Source organism: Charadrius vociferus, unplaced genomic scaffold (assembly GCF_000708025.1).
Source record: "Charadrius vociferus isolate BGI_N301 unplaced genomic scaffold, ASM70802v2 scaffold1038, whole genome shotgun sequence".
NCBI classification, from domain to species: domain Eukaryota; kingdom Metazoa; phylum Chordata; class Aves; order Charadriiformes; family Charadriidae; genus Charadrius; species Charadrius vociferus.
The window spans coordinates 367,290-386,271 of record NW_009649630.1 but is presented as its reverse complement, the minus strand read 5'-3'; the positions used below and the strand labels follow the sequence as shown (position 1 = coordinate 386,271).

Below are 18,982 nucleotides of genomic sequence, written 5' to 3'. Positions count from 1 at the left end.
TTCCCTAACTGTGGATACTTGTTATGTCAATGAAGCAAACCTCCCCTCTGCAGGTTTTATTTGAAACACTGGCTCATTCTAAAAACAAACTTCCTAATGAGCAGCTTGGTGAGATTTGCTGCCAAATTATACATTTGACTCATTTTTTCGGCAATGCCGAATTGCTCTTTTTTCTCTTGCTGCCCTTGGGAACAAACCAGATGCTCAGTGAGCTAACAGACAAGGGGAAAAGATCTAGTGCCCCAGAATGCATCAACTAGATGTGCTAGGGTGTTCGTAAATATGGTTTTGACCACATATCACAAGAAATAAACCACTTGGGTATACACCTATCCTGAATAATTTGACACAATTCAGTGTGCAAACCCTCTTTTTGCAAAGTTAGTGTGCAGAAGTTACTGTTCACCCAATGTTTCTCCCCAGTCTAAAGGAATAAACTCTCAGATAAACTCTCTGTAGTACTCAGCATACTCTTTATGAAGTTTCGTGTACAAGTGGCAAAAACTGGACCTTCAGGGAAATGTTGATTTTCACCAGTAGAAATAGTGGAGAAACTGTAGTAATGACAAAGGCCAGGTTTTTACAGGTGTGCCATCTCACCCCAGTTCCGAGAGCTGTACCTAAGCAACAGCTTGTACCAGTGGAGAACTACATGCTTCATTTTTCACCACTGGGGACAGGACTTAAAATCAGTATCAGAAAAGAACAGAAAGCACTAATTTTAAAATCCTTGCATTCAACATTTTGGGGTTTTTTTTGTTGAAAGTACAAGTTTTGCTTTCTCTAATTCCAAACTGACAGAGCTGAAAGCAAATTAGTAATGCAATAGGCAGCATACAGACTAAATGACATCATTTTAGACTCTTATCCAAATACCACATTAGCTTACCTGAGGATTTTTAAATAAAGCATATTTTTCACTTTTTTCCAAAAACAGAATCTTATTCTCAGTGTCTCGAGTCCAGTCTGATAACACTTCAACAACATTTTCATGGTCTTCAAAAAACCTTTCTGGAGAGACAGAAAAGGTAATGTAAGACACTCAAACTCTCTCTCCCCTCTCCTGAGGCTGCAGAAATTCCTGTGTAAGAATGTAATTATTGTCTGATGTTTGCTCAAGAGCTGGACAGCCCAGCAGTCTTTTCCACTGCACAGAAGGGAGCAAAACCACATGAAAATAGTGTCATGTGGAAGGGCAAATCCGCTACAGAAGATGTCTTACATAGCTCTTGCATGCTCCTGGATTCCTCCTGCATCTCTGTGCTGTTGACCGAAGACTGCAAAGGATGGTAACAGTGACCCACTAGGACTAAACAGTTACACCCATGTAACGGCTTTCCGCTTTTGCTTGCTTTTGTTTTTTAAGATTTGCAGTATGATTGGCGGGGGTTATATATTCAGTGCGGCTACTGAATTGAAAAAGAATAGTAAAAACTTATTTCCTTCTCTTTTTACTTATCAGAACAAATGAAAAATTGCTTAGCAGGAAGAATTATTTGCACTGAAAATAAAATGTTTTGTTACAAGCAACTGTATGTAAAAACAGAAATAGCAAAACAGAGGAAATAGGAAGACAGAGAACTGATGTGAAGATACACTGTTTCATGAGTATCTCTGTCGTTAAAAACTTCACCAGAGATGTGGGAGATCTAGTGTCAGTTCTCTCCCTTCCTGAGCTGATCTGAACCCAGATCCTCACCCAGGAAAGCCACAGGGTATGCTGAGGTTAGGTAACTCCAATCTCTTCTTCTGCGGTTTCACTTGTGTAAAGTAGCTGAACAGTCACATAAACTCACTTTGGAAGTAAAAGGAATTGAGCGTAATTTAACACGTAATTTTGGAAGGACCCAACCCCCATTTTTCTACAAATACATCACTGGGGCAGGGAATTCACCCAGCTCCAATTTTCAGTATGATTTTGGCAATTCCCTGGGAACAGCTGTACTCCCGTTTCAGTGGTCTGTGGCGATCACATCTTTCAATGGCCTAGATTTGCCTAGTATAAGAGGAGGTAACAGAGCATACATTTTGTAGGCTTTCTTTAACACTTCTTTTTACTTTTGACAAGGGTTCAGTATATCCCATGAAAACTAAATTTTGTGAATTAATTAAATTCACAAAACAAGATTAGCTTCACAGCCAGTTCACATGTACACAGTAACTTTTAACAGCACAAGCACCGTAACACTTCTCGTTTAGCAACTGATACTTCTGCAATGCACTGGAAATATAAAGCACTATACAAAACCTAAGTAACAGTTTGAAGGGTAAATAGTATCTTATAGTTCAGCATAGGCGTAAAATAATTCTCAGGTCATAACATTAGTTATTTAACATTAATTTCTGCCACATATACTTTTTCTGCCACATATAATTCTGTTCATTCATTTCCAGTACCAGCCTTTTCTTGTATAAAAGGTATGATCTTACCATCCTCAGGAGGGTATTTTTTTATAATTACTGTTACCAAAAAAAAGTTAAAACTGGATGCCTATTATAAAGAAATATTCTTTATTGCAAAATACATGCTGCCATGTACAGCCCAGCGTTATATCACCATCTCATTATGGAGATTATTTGTGACATTTAACATGCAATTAATCTAAAACTGTAGTTTATTTTATTTGCAATGATCATCTTTCAAAGTAACAGTATATATAAGATACTCTGTCAAGGATCTTCTGATATAAAATTAGCTTAGACTTTCAGTTCAGCCTGAAGTATTTACTGCTCAGATTTATTTCTTAAAGTAAACACAATTTTATTCTCTTGAATACTAACATGGAAAGCAGGCAGAATTGGCAATTGCAAGAAAGCCTGTCTTCTAAGCTAGCTGATAGTAATAGAGGTATCTAGAATTGCCAAGAAGTATAATAACAAGAACAAAGAATAGTTCATATATTTTTGTTCAAAATCAAAACAAACTGCATGTCACTGTGCACTGGAAGCAGAAGAAAGAATATGTACCATGCCATCCATATCGAAATTCCCTTCTGCAAACAAAAAGGGTCCATTCCCAGCTGATTTGGACCTGGCAATAGACCTCTGCATCAGGAGGCCATAGACTTCCTTTTTACCGTAACTAACTACTGATTTATTTCCTTTCCTACTCTTCTTCTGTCCTGGCTTTTAAAATAGTTCTTATTCATGAGAGTAATCCCTTACTATACCAATACCCTAGCCCTAACCCTAACCCAAAGCACCTAGCATTAGCTAGAACAAAAGTAACACAAGTAATTTTGACTTACAACAACAAAAAAAAAAAGTCTAACCATTAACCCCAATGTTTGTAGCATACGATCTCCCTGATGCTTTCAGTTTTAATTGTGCAATGGAGAATTCAAAATGTCTATCCAGATTACGAAGAAACACAAGTACATTCTTTGTAATGATTATAGAGATTCAGAAAACAATCTGTTTATATGCTGTCATCCTAACACTCAGAAATGTTCGTCCAAATCACACTAGACCAGAGGGACCAACTTTCCAAGACAAGAAAACACTCTAAAACTATTCAAAGTGACGTTTGTGACATTTCTAGGGTCTAATGGCTTTTTCCAGTCTTTCCTTAGCTAATGTAAGCAGGTACAAAAGAACGCTGCAACATTGCTTCATGTATCATATTAATGGAGTAGAAAGAACAGATTGGCAGTTAATGTCTCCACCATTCTTACAAGCAGATGAGTATCTCCTTGCACATGAACAGTCAGGCTTTTTCCAACTATTTTTACATTTCTTTGTTTCAGTTTAGCAGGATGATTATTCCAGGGGCTCTTTTAAAATGCAACATTGATATTTAATTTTCTTTGTGCATTTTGACATCTCTGCCAGGAATCTGTAAACTGAGAATGCTAAACACTTTTTGACAATTTCCCGTTTCTCTAGGTCAAATGCAACCTCCTTTTCCTTTTGATGTGAGTACCTTTGCAGCCTGGACAATAAAAAGATTCTGAAATAACGCACAATCAGAGAATATTCTATTCTTAATCAGACCTTGAAGCCTTTTTGAAACAAAACTCATTAAGTTGCACCAAACAATAAGTAAGTTTTGCACAGCTGTTTCCGAGGGACCTGGAGACCAGGTTAGTTACTTCCTAAATCACAAGGTACCAGAAGCAGAGCTGCAGCCCCAGACAGCAATATCCTGTTCACAACTACACTTAATAAAATTACCATCACAAGTGAAAAGCATTAGAAATTACTGAAATGTTTCTCAGACAGTCTTCTTTAACGACAACATTTGTTTGGCCAGTATGTAACAGCCTGCTGACAGCACTGCAGTACTGCATCCTCTCTTCAAAGAGTAGAGTTGAATATTGGTGTGTTTAGGTCTGTCACTACCGTGCCAAACACAGTGAAACTCACATGGCCCCTTCATTTTGTGTAAAACAGAATAATGGAAACGGTGGTGGGCAAGGACCCTTCTGCAGCTTACAGCACGAACAAACGGAAGCGTCACTTCTACAGCAAGAACAGCCCAAGTACATTCTTGCAGCATCCCTCACCTCGGAGACTGCAATGTTCCAACACCAGTAGACACATGGGCAGGAGAAATGTTATTAATTATCTAGTAGACACATGGGAAGGAGAAATGTTATTAATTATCTTTTCAAGATTATTACGCTATGTCTATTTGCTATAAGCTCTGTCACTACGCCACTTACCAATTTGTAGCTCTGGGTACATTTCATACAGACACCAGTCAACGTTGCAGTCGCAATGGGTTTTCTCAAAGAGATTGTCTAAAACATCCCGTGTCACCTGACGCTCATCCACCATTAGTGACTTTGTGCTGTTATCGTACATGTGCACCTTGACAACAAGCTGAATACAGAGTCATAGAAGAGTCAGTTAATTTCAGAAGCAAGTAAAAGGCTAGTTTGAATCTGCTAACACAGATAAGAAAGATTAAGGCTGAAGGTTATTACTGATTCAAAGGCACCCTGTCCCATACTGAGCTGAGGGAATAAAACAGCTTGGAAGCTTTCACATTATATCGCCACCAAACTAAAGACCTTTTCTCAGAAAAGGAAATTGAACCGTGTCCTGTGCATGACTTCAGGAAAGGTGAAATTGCTATGGAGAAAAAGCAGAAGTTAATCTCTTCTCTAAATCTACTAGATGTGCAATTAAGGAAAATGCTTGATAGGGAAATCAAGTACAAAAGGACAGAGTGTCCTTAATGCAAGCTAGAAACACGAAAAGTTTAGTTTTAAATGACAAAAAGAATGGACGAATTTTGCCATGCCAACAGACTAACCTGAAATCAGATTGTACTAAGATGGGCAGTAGTCCAACACCCATCAATAAGCAAATGGGTGAGTTACTTATATTGACCAAGTTAAGCTAGGACACTCACTATTCTTCATACTATGAAGTAATTGTTAAAAGACGAACAGGGTGCACTTTTTTCAGATAGGAACAAAGAAAATGCTGAAGTACATAAAATGTGATAAAGAACTGCAAATACATTATAAGGGAAGTACTTAAAATGCTCCAGTAGTTTTGGAAAGAGAAGAAAATTTGTCTTTTGAGCATCTCCAAGAAGGGAGACTCCACAACCTCCCTGGACAAGCTGTGCCAGTGCCCAGCCACACTCACAGTGAAAAAGTGTTTCCTGATGTTCAGATAGAATCTCCTGTGATTCAGTTTGTGCCCATTGCCTTTAGTCCTGTCACTGGGCACCACTGAAAAAAGCCTGGTTCTGTCCTCTTTGCACCCTCCCTTCAGATATTTCTAGATATTGTTAAGATCCCCTGTGAACCTTCTCTTCCCCAGGCTGAACTCTCCCAGCTCCCTCATTCTTCCTTATAGGAGAGATGCTCCAGTTCCTTAATCATCTTTGTGGCCCTTCATTCATTCGGATGGAACTCTCTTGAGCTTGGAAAAGGTCATCCTTGAATATTAACCAGCTTTCTTGGGCCCCTCTTTCCTCCAGGGCCTTATCCCATGGGACTTTTCCAAGCAGATCTTTGAAGAAGCCAAAGTCTGCTCTCCTGAAGTCCAGGGCTGTGAGTTCACTTTTCACCATCCTCCCTGGCTTCTGCCCCCCTCTTTCAGTAAACAGGAGAACACCAGTTTTCTTGACAATTTTTTAGTCAATTTAGAATTCAAGAATGACATAGTAATTTAATTATAGTGACATAGCCACAAGAAGATTTAGCCTTACTTCTACCAGTCGGTTCCAAATACTCAGGGTGGGGGGAAAAAAAAAAAAAAAAGTCTTAAAAAAAAAACATTTCCTCCCAAAGGAGAATTGCTAACATTGCAAGGAAAAGAGGGTGACCAATGAGCAGTCATAAGTTCAGTTATAGAGCTTTCCAAAGACAACATTGGTGAAATCCTCCCGAAACATTCTCTCAGAAGTAGAATTTGTACATGAACGTAAAGTGTTCTGTGGGAACCGTCTCAAGCCTGGACACCCCCAAATTTATTGGAAGCTTCAATTCTTCTGGGAAGCTCTGCAGACTCTGATCTCCAGTACCTCCCATCTCCTATTTGAGCAAGACTGAAAGGTCATGACTGTTTTTTCTCCACACCCATTTTTCAGAATTACTGAACATCTGCAGCTTCTGTTGAGTTCAGCTGGAACACTAGCTTAGGATGAGTGGGCATAATTACATGACACACTGCAGCACTGTGCAGACACTAGCTGGAAGCTTTCTAATCTGTTGCTCTAAAATAATTTCTATTATCCTTATACATTACTGTGAAAAGATTTAGCAAGGAGACCCTCATTAATTTAATTGGGATTAGCTAAATCCACATTCACTGTAGAAGAAAAGTTTAATACTTCCGGAATCAGCACAGCGTAAGTAAGCAACATTTTTATGTACACTCCACTTTCTCTAAAGCAACCTATCAGAACAGTGGTCTTTGCCCCAACATTGGAAAAAAAAGAGGCAGAGCCTTCCAAGTCCTCTTTAAACATCAGTCCCTCAGAGGTTGCATTCTCCCAGAGACTTCTCTTCAGGTGGATGACAAGACAGCTCCACTGGATATCTTTAGGTGTCTCAAGTTACAGACAAAATATGAAAAAGCCTAACAATTTTACTAAGAACTTTATTTTTGAGAAGAATGATAATAGATACTTAGCTGGTAGCTGTTACAGTAGCATTTCACTATTTTAAGGCTCACCTTTTTAACTTTGGCTTCCTTCAGTTTCTCCAATGCAAGTTTAATCTTGTCAGCTTTAGCCTGTGCCTCTCGTTCTTCCTGAAAAGACACAAGATATTCGGTATACTTCTTGCTAAGTAAGGTCAGCAATTTATGTTTACTCGAAAGGAACTGCTTCTTGTTACTTATATCCAGAACATAAAGCTTGTTATGGGAAACTTCTTAGTTACAGGGAAACCCCAGCTTTCCTTGAGCCAAAGCTTTGATTTACAAGTCCAGCGCTTCCTTTTGTTGCCCAGTCATACAGCTCTTAAATGATCTGTTCCTCAAACTCTATTTGGACTATTCTGTTTCCATATGGGTTACAGATGATACAAAAGAGAAGATGAAGGAAGATCTAGCCTGAACGATACAGCACTGTGGATACAGCCACTTGAAAGAACACTCGCCTCTCAATAGGGTTAGAGAACTAGAGTTTTTAGGATCTTACTGAAAACTTGGCTTGTAATTATACCACTTATTATTCTAGACTTTCTGTTAAGTGCGTTCATTTACTTGAATTCTTTCCCTTGCCACATAGAAGCTTTTACTGCATGCGTACTTTCTGGGAGGAACACCTCCTTAAATCAGAGGACATCATGGCTTTTTATTCTAGTAATGGACCTATTCATATTAACACAGACACAGTTAGATAGAGAACTCAAGTTCATTCCAGCTTTTGCTGAATGCCACAGTAAGATTCCTAAAAATCTTAGTATCACCTGGCTCTTGCTTTACAAAGCAACTGTGTCAATACGTGCCCCTCTCGGTATCAGTGAGGTTTGTGATCCAAGACGACTGGATCCCCAGCCACGGAGAGTTTTAGGTACACGTACCAGATGCCAGTGCCTACTGTTGCCTCTGTGACTGGTGTATAGATTGTGACTGTTTCTTTTTGCCATCTATCTTCCAGTAGTCTCCCCCAGTCACTTACAAAATGGGAAAAGTACATTTTGGACAGCAAGTAACTGTGGTTCCTGGGACTGCCTTGGACCGTTAGTACTACTGGAGGGTTCTGTTTCTTTCCAACTTTAAACCCCTACTGCCTCTAACGAAAACTGTCTTGTCTTTGCTTTCTTACCTGTTTGCTGATTTTTACTGTCCCTGTTGCGCTCTCTCACTTTCACAGTTTCCTTTGTTTTAAAGGGGTAGGATTTTGTGTTACAAGGTCCCCCTGCACTGAAGTTCTGCCATTCATCTTGTCAGTCAGTGCCCTTAATTAAAAACACCTTCAGCATATCTGCAGGTGATTTTTTATGTCATCACTCAGGTCACAGATGAGAAAGTTAAAGAATACAAGTGTCAGCATTGATCCCACTTGTTACCAGCCAACAAACCATTGATTACTACCCCTTGAGTCTGGCCAATCTCAGCCCACCTAACCAGCTACCCTCCCAGGCCATGCTTCCTCAGCTTCCAAACTAGACTGTTAAGTAGCCCGGTACTTCCTTAAAGGTCATGAGTCTGAATCAAGATGAGGACATGTTTGTAGGACAATGATAGAACTTATCTTGATAGCATCTCTTCTATATCAATTACACTAGTTAAATACAAGACTTCAGCTTCTGAAGCTGCCTAGCTGCTGTTTTTGCAAATATTCATATTCCTTTAAGACAGGAAGTTAACTATTATCTTTGAAATACAGAAAAAGTTCCTCCCACTTTTATGACTTTCACTCTTCAAACAGCACTGAAAGGTCCTATGCACCAAATGAAGCTTTATCTGTGAATCGCTTTTTGTAGAATCAGAAAGATCCTCTTCCTACCAAATTTTCTGTTCCTTTCACTAAATATGTCTCCTGTATGATGCTAAACACAGGGACAGCAGTGATGTTGAGGTGATTCATATTCAGTTTCCGCGTATTTTTAAACTGCAATGAATTGCCCATGGTTTTAAGCAAAACTGACTGGTACAGTTCTACATGGGCTGACAGAGCACCTTTCACATTCCCTAAAATCTTTCCATTCCCTAAATGTAAACATCTTCTCTCCATCATAGTTACTATGCATATGAATACTGAAAGAGATACTTTTAGATCTTTCATGATTTCAGATGCATGTTTTTTGGGTTGTATCACTCTTCTAATACACATATTCTCCCCACAGGGCTGTGACAGGGCAGAATTCTTACATTATCTACCTCTCCACAACCTCATGTCAAGGAAATCAGCTTCTAATGCTTTTATTAGAAATACCACATTTGATTTCAGCTGTTAAAACAGCTCTGCAAGAAACACAAACATGGAGGAGGTTGTGATGAGTCTGAAATTTTAGTGTACAGGTAAGCTAATTGTTTATATATAGTACCTACTGACAACTTTGGCACCTCCTAAGTAAAGAGTATTTGTCCCATATCGCAGATGGTCTTCATTACTTCCCTTCAAAGACAAGACCAGGAAGAGCAGAGCGATTCTGTGTTGGGATTACGAGAGGTACTTCTTGTGCTCAGCCTTGCACCCAGTCTCCTAGCAAACATTGTGTTTTACACAATGGAACAGCTTTTCCTTTTGCAAGAAATCAGTTAGGCCAGGGATGGATAGGGAAAACATCCACAGAACCATCTCATCAGCACAAATAGCACGGACTGCAATGAATGAACACAGTGATATCTTCACAAAATAGTGGGATCTTTGACTGTGCTTTGCACTGATGCCAAAGCCAAGTTCTCTATGAGAAGGTATTAACTCATCAGCGCTTATTAAAAAAAAATCAGTGACAAGTTTTCCATTACAGTAAACTGTTTGCAATGATTTATGCTTGTCTTAGGCTATCAAAATGATGATTATAAAGACGAAGGAGTGGGGAATAGGTCAAGGAAAAGGCAGAGACTGCTGAGCCCACAACAACAGAAAAAACTCTCATGCCACAGTTCATGCATGTTTCATCATTGCAGAACCTTCCCAAGATGTTTATGCCAATGATATCCCCTGTTGTTCCAATACCAAATACCCCTTGCAAAATTACAAGAACTATTGAACACTTGGAACAGGTTCCATCCAGGCTTACCTGGGTGAGCGGCTCAGGAGGAGGTGGAGGTGGTGGTGGTGGAAGGTCTAAATCAGGGTGTGAAGGTGGAGGGGGCAAGTCATCCTCAAACCGTCCAGTAATGGTAACATACGGACTTGATTTAGAATAAATGTCACTATCCAAGCCTGTTGAAGGCTGAGTGACTGTACTTTTCTGGTTGTCAGAAGTTGTTTTCTGGGCTTGTAAAGTTCTCTGTTCAACATCATTTATGTCTGCTACAAGGTCAGCCATTAAAGCATCCAGGTCTTTGTCCTCTAGGGCACTGAGGGATTCTGTAAATTCTCTGGAGATTAAATTGCAGAAAGGATGGTTACTGTAAGATATAAGGGTTATGGGAAAGGAAACAACATTTTAAATGGACTGAAGAAACAAACATGTTTTAGGAATAGCCATTAATCTGGTCATACTGAAGTTCAGAGTACAAGGAACTCTATTGCATACAAATTAAACAGGACAGGAAGCTTCACTTTCAGTGATACAGTCCCAGGCCCTTATGATGTTACGAAACCTGGCCGTGATCCAGCAAGGTTTCTGGGCCACATGCTTAGTGATATGGATGCAAGAAATTCCATTAGCTCTCATTAGGCTGTTTACTTGTCTTAAGTACGTACATAAATTCTTAGCAAGTTTTGGTATAGCACACAACAAACCATGTAACCGAGGCCTATATCAATAATATCTTCATATATTACTACTATTCTACAAGTCCAAAATTAACAGGAAGCAGAATCAGAGAGTTCTAAGATACAAGAAATTGTATGGTATTATTTGTAGAACATCAGTAATTGTTTGATCAACATCTGTGACATACCTCAAGTAATATGAAGGGGTTTGAGTATCCTTTAAGCAAAGAACAAACAAAACAGTCTGTATTCAAAAGCATCTTATCAACAAGATAGAAATATTGTAACTTTGGCTTTCTGTCTTCTACTCTGTCAGAGTATAAGACAAAATCCTATACTGGAACTTCATATGCAACTACTTCTTTAGTTGTTTGAATTAGCCATGGTATAAGAGATCCTGTGGAATATCATCCTGTAGGGATGATTTAGTTTTCTAGGAGAGGGGTTCTTTAAGTGCCAACAGATTCAGTGGTTTAAATCTCTTTGAAGAGGCCAGTTACAAAAAAAATAAAATATCATAAATTGGGAAAGCTTTAAGTGGGATTTTGGCAAGAGATGGAAAACACTGAACTAGATACTCAAAAATGCTAATATAGCCCAACAAAGAACAGATCATTCATCAAGGTAAGCATGAACATGTCACTACACTGTCTCAGTTTACTCTGCTTTACCTGTTATACTAATAGAGTATTTTCATAAGCTTTTCCTTTCAGTGGGAAAGTAAGCTTATGATCCTCTCTGTTTACATACCTTTACCCACTTTGCTGGTAAAGGCATTATGTAGCTTAATAGTGAACTGGTTTTGGGACAAAAACACAGGTTACAACCAAATCAGGCAAATGCAAAACAATCAGCCCCCAGTAAACAGAAAAAAAACCACAAACAAAACCAAAGGATAAAATCCCTCTTTTGATTCATCACACAGCCTCAACAAGCAGCTGTACATGCAGAAGTGACAGTGCAAACCAGAATGAGAATAAGCAATGTAAAGTGGAAGCAGCTGAAGCCAACACTTCCACTGGACAAAAACGCTTATGCAGCTCTGACCTCACACTGAGGAACTTCATCTTCTATTAAGTTAAATCTTAACTTTCTAAAATGCAACCTTTTTTAAGTAATTTGGGGGACTTCTCATTTTTGTTTTTCTCTATACTCAGACATTTTAAAAAGTTTGACTCCTACATAAGACTGAGCAATGTTCCTTTAAAAAAAAATTTTGGCCCTTTAAGTTTCCTAAATTGAGACACACAAATATACCTCTCCCTCCAGCAAAACATGTTTTTTGGGGGTTTTTGTTGTGGTTTTTTTTCTGATCAAGGGTGTTTAAAGTTTTTTCTTCTCATTTGTTGCTGTGAGGTATTTCAAATAAGCATAAAAAGCATGAAGCACTCAATTCAGCTACTTACCGTTTAAATCTTTAAAACCAACTGTAAAGCTAAATTCATTGTTGGACACTTTAGGTGATGGAGGTTGTACAGTCTCCACTCCTAAACTCTGTTAAGGTAGAAGAAAAAAAAGACACCTGATGACATAATTACTATTACAGACATTAACATTGGTAAATCAATTACTTGAATTTGTCTAATGAAATCAATTCTTCTTCAAGGAACAGAATGACACACACAGTTTCTGGATTATGCCTAGACTGGTAAACTAAAGAGGGCGAAGACAAGGGTTCGAGCACTGACTCACAATCATGCCAAGTGTTTAATGGTTTGTATGCTTCTCAATACAATGTTGACCCATGACAACTGCAACATTTGGGTTTGGTGTGGGAACAGCAGAGGCTAGACCGATTTTTAGGTTTTGGTGGTTTTTTTGAAGGGGGGCAGGGGAAGGGTGTTGAAAGGGGTTAGCTGTGTACACATTTGAGCTATGCAGTGCCATTTGCTCCAGAGTGCTTTCTGTACTAATATAAATGTAACCTAGCTGTTGCTTTCTCACCTGTTTGCATAAAAAACACAAACATGACAAACAACAAAACATGCTGCCGTTTGCAATGTAAATGGTAAATCTGCATGGTTAAATAGAGAATTCCTAGCTTGTGGCTTGCAGTTTAGGAAGCAGGCAGGGAACCAGTGCTTCACAAGTTAGGAAAAGTGCATACAGTGGAGATGGAAAAAGATACATTCTCCCTTCCACAGCTGGGAAGGTGATAGCTCTAATAAGCAAACACTGTAGACAAGACTGGAAGGAATTTCAAAGGTCTGTCTAGACCATGCACCTGTCCTAAGGCAGGTCAGTTATACCTGGGTCACACCTGAAAAATGTATACTTAACCTGATTTAAAAAGCTTCCTATTAGATAAATTCCATCATCACCTCTGGCAACCTGTTCCACTGCTTCACCATCCGAGATCACTACTCCTGCCATCAAACTTTTCTTGTGATGCTCATCCTAAACTTCCTTTGCTGCAGCTGAAGACCATTCCCTGTTGTCCCCCATTCCTTGTTGTCCTACTGTCTGTGGACATGAGGAACCAAGTACATCCTTCTGCTCTGATATTGCCTTTGATATATTTTAAGATCATTATCAGTCTCCTCTTCTCTAGACTAAACAACCTTGTATAATATTTTCTCATAGGTCGTGTTTCTTTTCCTTCTCATCATTCCCATTGCCTTCCTCTGCATTTTCTCCAGCTGACCGTCCTTCTCCTCAAAATGCAGTGCTAACACTGGACACAGTTTCCCTGTTGAGGTCGTACCAACACTGTGTAGAATGGAAGGATTACTTCATATATATACTACAAGCTAAACCCTTGTTCATACATCCCTGTGAGATGTTGGTTTATCAGTGGTCCTACTCCATTTGTACCAGAAGCATTTACTTTTTTTAGGTTTGCCTGAAAATGACAGGCGTTTTCCATGAAAATTAATGTAAATGTTTTTCTTGGCAGCTCTTTTCACCTATTTCCCACCCAGGACATACTGGTTTCTTCTGAAGTTATATAGAGCTGGAAACCAAAGCAGTGATAGCTCTAAACACCGTTTCTGTGTCAAAAAAAAAAAAAAAAAAAAAAAAAAAAAAAAAAAAGAAAAAGGGAGGGCAAAAAATGTATTGATGAAACAGACTGTAAGAGCATAAAGGAAATACTTTCATTACTAATATAACAAGAAGTCATAACATTTCATAATAGCCATAAAAGTGCAGAAAAAAAATATGAAAGTACATGCAAAGGGAAGTTAAAGAGAAAACAACGGAAATGCTAAAAAAAGTTTGAAATGAAGTACACAGAAATACCAGAACAGCCCAAATCTGAGTTTGCATTTATTCTTCAGCCTTGTTATGCAATGTGAAAGCATGTCTGTGTGCTTCTACCATTTACTTTAGGAACAGACAGATCAGTGAAAAAAGGTGAAAAACTATCTGCAGTCTCATTTTGGAAATTAAGACTCTAAAGGAATTAACAGACGCAAGTGTGTTAACTGAAAGTCTTCACACTTTCAGACATGCCTGTCTCCTTCTCCCATACAATGCTGAGGTAAGGGACGATGCCAGCACTCCAGAGAGGAGGAGGAGTCGGCCTCCATCTTAGGAACATGTCCCACCCAGTACTGCACTGATCAATGGAGAAAGAGGCTCACTCTCTTGCCATCACCTACACTCAGTGCCGTGTCCAATCTAAGGTGGTAAAGTTTATCACAAGCAGTCTTTTGTTAATTTTCAAGGCATAATAATGAAATGAAATTACTCTAAACACCTCCCTCTTTATATACATACCTACATAAATATATATAAAAAATAAATAAGCACAGTTACAAAAAGCCTTTAAAAAGCAGAAAGGCTACCAAGGGGCAAAGTATTGTGATTTGACAGCTAAGAATGTCATGTGAAATCTTGGCTTTCACACAGTTTAAGCACAGTTCGTATTCTGTGGCTCAAAATTATTGCTATTTAATTTGGCAAGCACTGGGATTCACCAAGAGGAAAGACCCCTCAAAACAGAGGCTGTAAGCAATCAAACTTGCACAGAATCCAAGACAACAGTTTAAGTGTTTTCAAGCATGCATTTATTAAAATACAACAAATTTCTTGACTTTGTGGTGGGGTTTTCTTTATATAAAAATTCTTCTTTCATCAGGTTTTGCAGGAAGTATGCCATGACTATAGCTTTAGAAATAGGCTCATGCTGTTTTATAGTTTCCTCTCAAAAGCGTATTCTGCACTGGCAATAATGTGTCTATAAATTCTTGAATGCCACCCTAGCTGTAACTTAGTATTTTGACATAGCTAAAGACTACACTTACGCATATATTAAAAATGTTGCTTTCATTTCCAGAGCTTGCATTTGACACTCAGGCTACATCCCATTTACCCATGTATGCAAAGCATTCATACCTGAAAATTCTGACTCAAACTCTTCCTGTTTTGACAGAATCTTTCACTTTCTTGGGACTGAGTCCAGAGGAATATAAATTGCTTATTTGCTTTTTTTGGAGCCAGCATCTTTCATAAGCAGTTAGCCCTCTTTAATGATCTAGGCTGCACTGATATTACCTTATTCTTCAGGCCATTTGTTTTAAACGTCAAGCACAGAAATTTAGTTGAAGGTTTTTCAAAATAACGTATGTGTATTTATTCAGAGTGGAAGTACATGAAGAATGCATAAGAGCTGCCTCTTTTCTCTAACACATAATAGCTATTTTTCTAATCTTGGTATTTATTTACCTGGGTCAGCATGTCCATCTCCCCAAGTAAATTGCTGAACATCTCATCTATATCATCACATGTTTGCTCCATCTGAAAGAAAAAAAAAAAATCCATAGACAAGGAATCATTACAAGTTCGCTTCAAAGCCAGTCAAAAACAGAGGATATGCAATTTTCTTTATATTGTGTTTCAAATTAACTTTAAAACAACTATTCATGACTTGCAAAAACCTCCATCCATAGTCTAGAAATAACTACTAAAAGATGAGAATCTCAATCCTGTATATGCTTAAACACACACTTGGGCTCTACACTCATTAGGAGATCCAACAACCTCCTTGTATTATTTCCATTTCATAGGACTAGCTAATAAACCATGGTTTTATCTTAAACATCAAAGAAACGTAGCTAGTGAGAGATGGAAAGGGAAACAAAGTTAGAGGTTGAGAAATTCCTGAATGCTTCATCCCGAAGCTTTCTTTCTTTGGCTTAGATGACTAACGCAACAGGAGTTTACTGGGCATTACCTGTGCAGGACCTGGTTATGGTTAGGTAGATGACCAACGTTTAATCTCCATATTTCTCCCTATTTTCTTTGAAATACTAGCGCACTAAGAGAATTCCAGTCTTATCTAACCTCATGACATCTGAGGGAGAGCACTGAGACATGGAAAACTGATGGTGGCTCTTGTTGCAAGATACGGGGTTGTGAGGACACCACCACACACTGGTGGTGCTGAGATACTGCAGAGGTACAGCTTCTGTAATAATTCTCTTCCTCTTTCTCATAAATTTGTTCCTTTGCAAGGAGAGAAGTAGTGTAAAAGGGTGTCCTGTTGGTTCACTGGGTCTGTGTGCACCTGTATTGGCTTTATGTGGCATGGTTTTGGCGGGGGCGGGGACGACAAGACTGCAGGGGTGGCTTCTGTGAGAACACACCAGGAGCTGCCCTCATGTCTGAGAGACAGTAGTTCCAGCTGGCTCCAAGATGGACTTGGTGCTGGACAAAGCTGAGTCCATCAGTGATGCTGGTGGCACCTCATTTAAGAAAGGGTAAAAAAAGGCTGCGTGGCAGCTCTAAGAGAGGAGAAAGTAAACACGAGAGAAACATTCCTGCAGATACCAAAGGTCAGTGAAGAAGGAGAGGGAGGAGGTGCTCCAGGTTCCGGAGCAGAGATTCCCCTGCAGCCCATGGTGAAGCCCATGGTAAAGCAAGTTGTTCCCCTGCAACCCACAGCGGAGAACACCAGAGCAGATATTCACACTGCAGTCTGTGGAGGACCCCATGCCAGAGCAGGTGGACATGCCCTGAAGGAAGTTACAGGCCATGGTGTGTCCATGCTTGAGCAGGCTCCTGGCAGGAACTGCAGCCTGTGGAGTGAAGCTTACACAGAGCAGGTTTTCTGGCAGGACCCATGATCCCGTGGGGGACCCACACTGGAGCAGGGAGCAGTCTGCTCCTGAAAGACTGTACCTTGTGGAAAGGACCCATGCTGGAGCAGTTCTTGAAGAACTTCAGCCTACGGGAAGGTCCCACAGTGGACAATTTCATGAAGGACTGTCTCCCATAGGAGGACCCCCATGCTGGAGCAGGGAAACAGCATGAGGAGGGAGGAGTGGCAGAGACAAATCATTGTGACCTGACTGCAATCCCCATTCCCCATCCCCCTGTGTTGCTTGAGGGGGAAGTAGTAGAAGAGCTGGGCGTGAAGCTGAGCCTGGGAAGAACGGGTAGCGGGGGAAGATGTTTTTAGTTTTGTTCTTATTTCTTATTATCCTACTGTCTTATTAATTGGCAATAAACTAAATTAATTTCCCTACGTTGAGCCTGTTTTTCTCAACAGTAATGGTAAGTGATCTTCCTGTCCTTAACTTGACTTTTTGAGCTTTTCCATCATATTTTCTCTCCCTGTTCTGCTGAGGAGGGGGAGTGATAGAGCACCTTGGTGGGCACCTGGTGGCCAGCCAAGGTCAACCCAGCACAGCACCTTACAGGACGAGGACCAACCTGATGCAAGAAAGCAATCAACTGAGGACAGGAACAACTCTAATGACTATAAAGACTGGCAAGAAAATACAACCATTAAGCATCCTGTTCTTCAACATTTCTTAATGTTTTTCCTTTAATAGAGCGTCTTGCTCATGTAACTATTCCATAGTTAAATGATAAAGGCCACTGAACCACTACAGTCAGTATCCATTGTCTGAGAATTATTTGGTAGCATGTCTTTCATATGATAGCTAATACTGGAGCCATCTGAGCTGCTCTGCCTCCTGTGGACTTAATCTTTCTGGCATCTACATAAGCAAGACCAGCCTAATTTCCACTTGTCCTCTTACCACCCATGTTATCCCCAACACCAGGACTCATTAGGAGTAGGCATTTAATCAGTCAGGCTCGGGGCACATTCTACCTGCTTTAGATATTTTTGTAGCTGGTGTAACTAAACAAGTCACAGGCACCTGGGAACCAGACTATAAACTTTCACAGTTCTCTCAGACCTTGGAAATCAAAGACTTAAAGATTTGGGGACTGGATGCTGTTAAAGACATTTAACAGGATGTGGTTGGCAGGGCTGAGGGTAACCCTAGCCCAATGGTGGAGACAGCACAGCTATGCCCATGTAACAGGTAAGACACACCACACATGACCGAGCAAACGGGGAGCTGAAGTCATCTTATTTGCTTCATTTCCAGCTGACAAACCCACATTGGATGGCTCAATCTCTGCATGTATCATAGTTATCATACAGAGCTTTCTATATAAAACCCCATTTCTGTAGATTCAGCAGTATACCGGTTGGGTAAATTACTACTGAAACTTAAATTCATTTATTTGAATCAACAGCTGTGTAGCTTCCTACACACCTGGCACCTGGAGAATCACATTTCATAAAAAGGATAGATATAAAATGGCACTTATTTTATCAGGCAGAGTGAGGTCAGGTTTGTTATGTAACAAAAAATGGAGCTGCAGCTCATACTGACAAGTATCTCATCAGTGCTTAAATAATACTGAATAATTTTATGTTTTCCTGTTTTCTGATTTAGGAGAAAAAAATATCTGCTGGGGAATCTTATCAGCTCTAGCTATTTGTATGTTTTTGTGGCTTTTTAAAGCACTGGTTAGATCTACTTTCAGGAAAAAAAGGTTCCTTTGGCAAAGTGAAATCCTGCTTTGTAAATTTTTCCAGAATAGAAATATAAAAGTGGCAAAAAAAACCAACCCTCTTCGGTTACAACCAGGACACCTTATCAAGAGGAATAAGAACTGTCTAAAAAGGAAAAAAAACCAAACCCAAAAAACTAAGAACACTCTTCACTAGCTAATAAAAAAAAAAACCACCACAATAGAATTTTTACAGGTTCTAGTAAATTGAGAGCATTTTTCTTTGCAATTATGTGATTTTCTGAATCTTCAGACACATTCAATTCATAAGGAAAATAATGTAATCCTATGTGCAAAGAATTCTGTAACAATTTCCACTGTAAATTGGAGCTGAGTTAGTCACTGATGACTTTTCCTTAT

General features: G+C 39.4%; 1 protein-coding gene across 1 annotated transcript in view; it reads right to left on the bottom strand.

The window, feature by feature from the left end:
- APBB1IP (amyloid beta (A4) precursor protein-binding, family B, member 1 interacting protein) overlaps window positions 1–15,546 on the bottom strand; it is a 49,465-nt gene extending 33,919 nt beyond the window's left edge. Inside the window, exons 1-6 of the mRNA XM_009890560.1 lie at window positions 15,473–15,546; window positions 12,211–12,298; window positions 10,161–10,453; window positions 7,138–7,215; window positions 4,665–4,824; window positions 890–1,011 (exon numbers count right to left, since the gene is read on the bottom strand). Of these exons, the coding sequence (XP_009888862.1) occupies window positions 890–1,011; window positions 4,665–4,824; window positions 7,138–7,215; window positions 10,161–10,453; window positions 12,211–12,298; window positions 15,473–15,544 (813 nt within the window). The 5' untranslated portion in view covers window positions 15,545–15,546. The remainder of the gene's footprint in view (window positions 1–889; window positions 1,012–4,664; window positions 4,825–7,137; window positions 7,216–10,160; window positions 10,454–12,210; window positions 12,299–15,472) is intronic.
- Window positions 15,547–18,982: the final 3,436 nt, after the last annotated feature.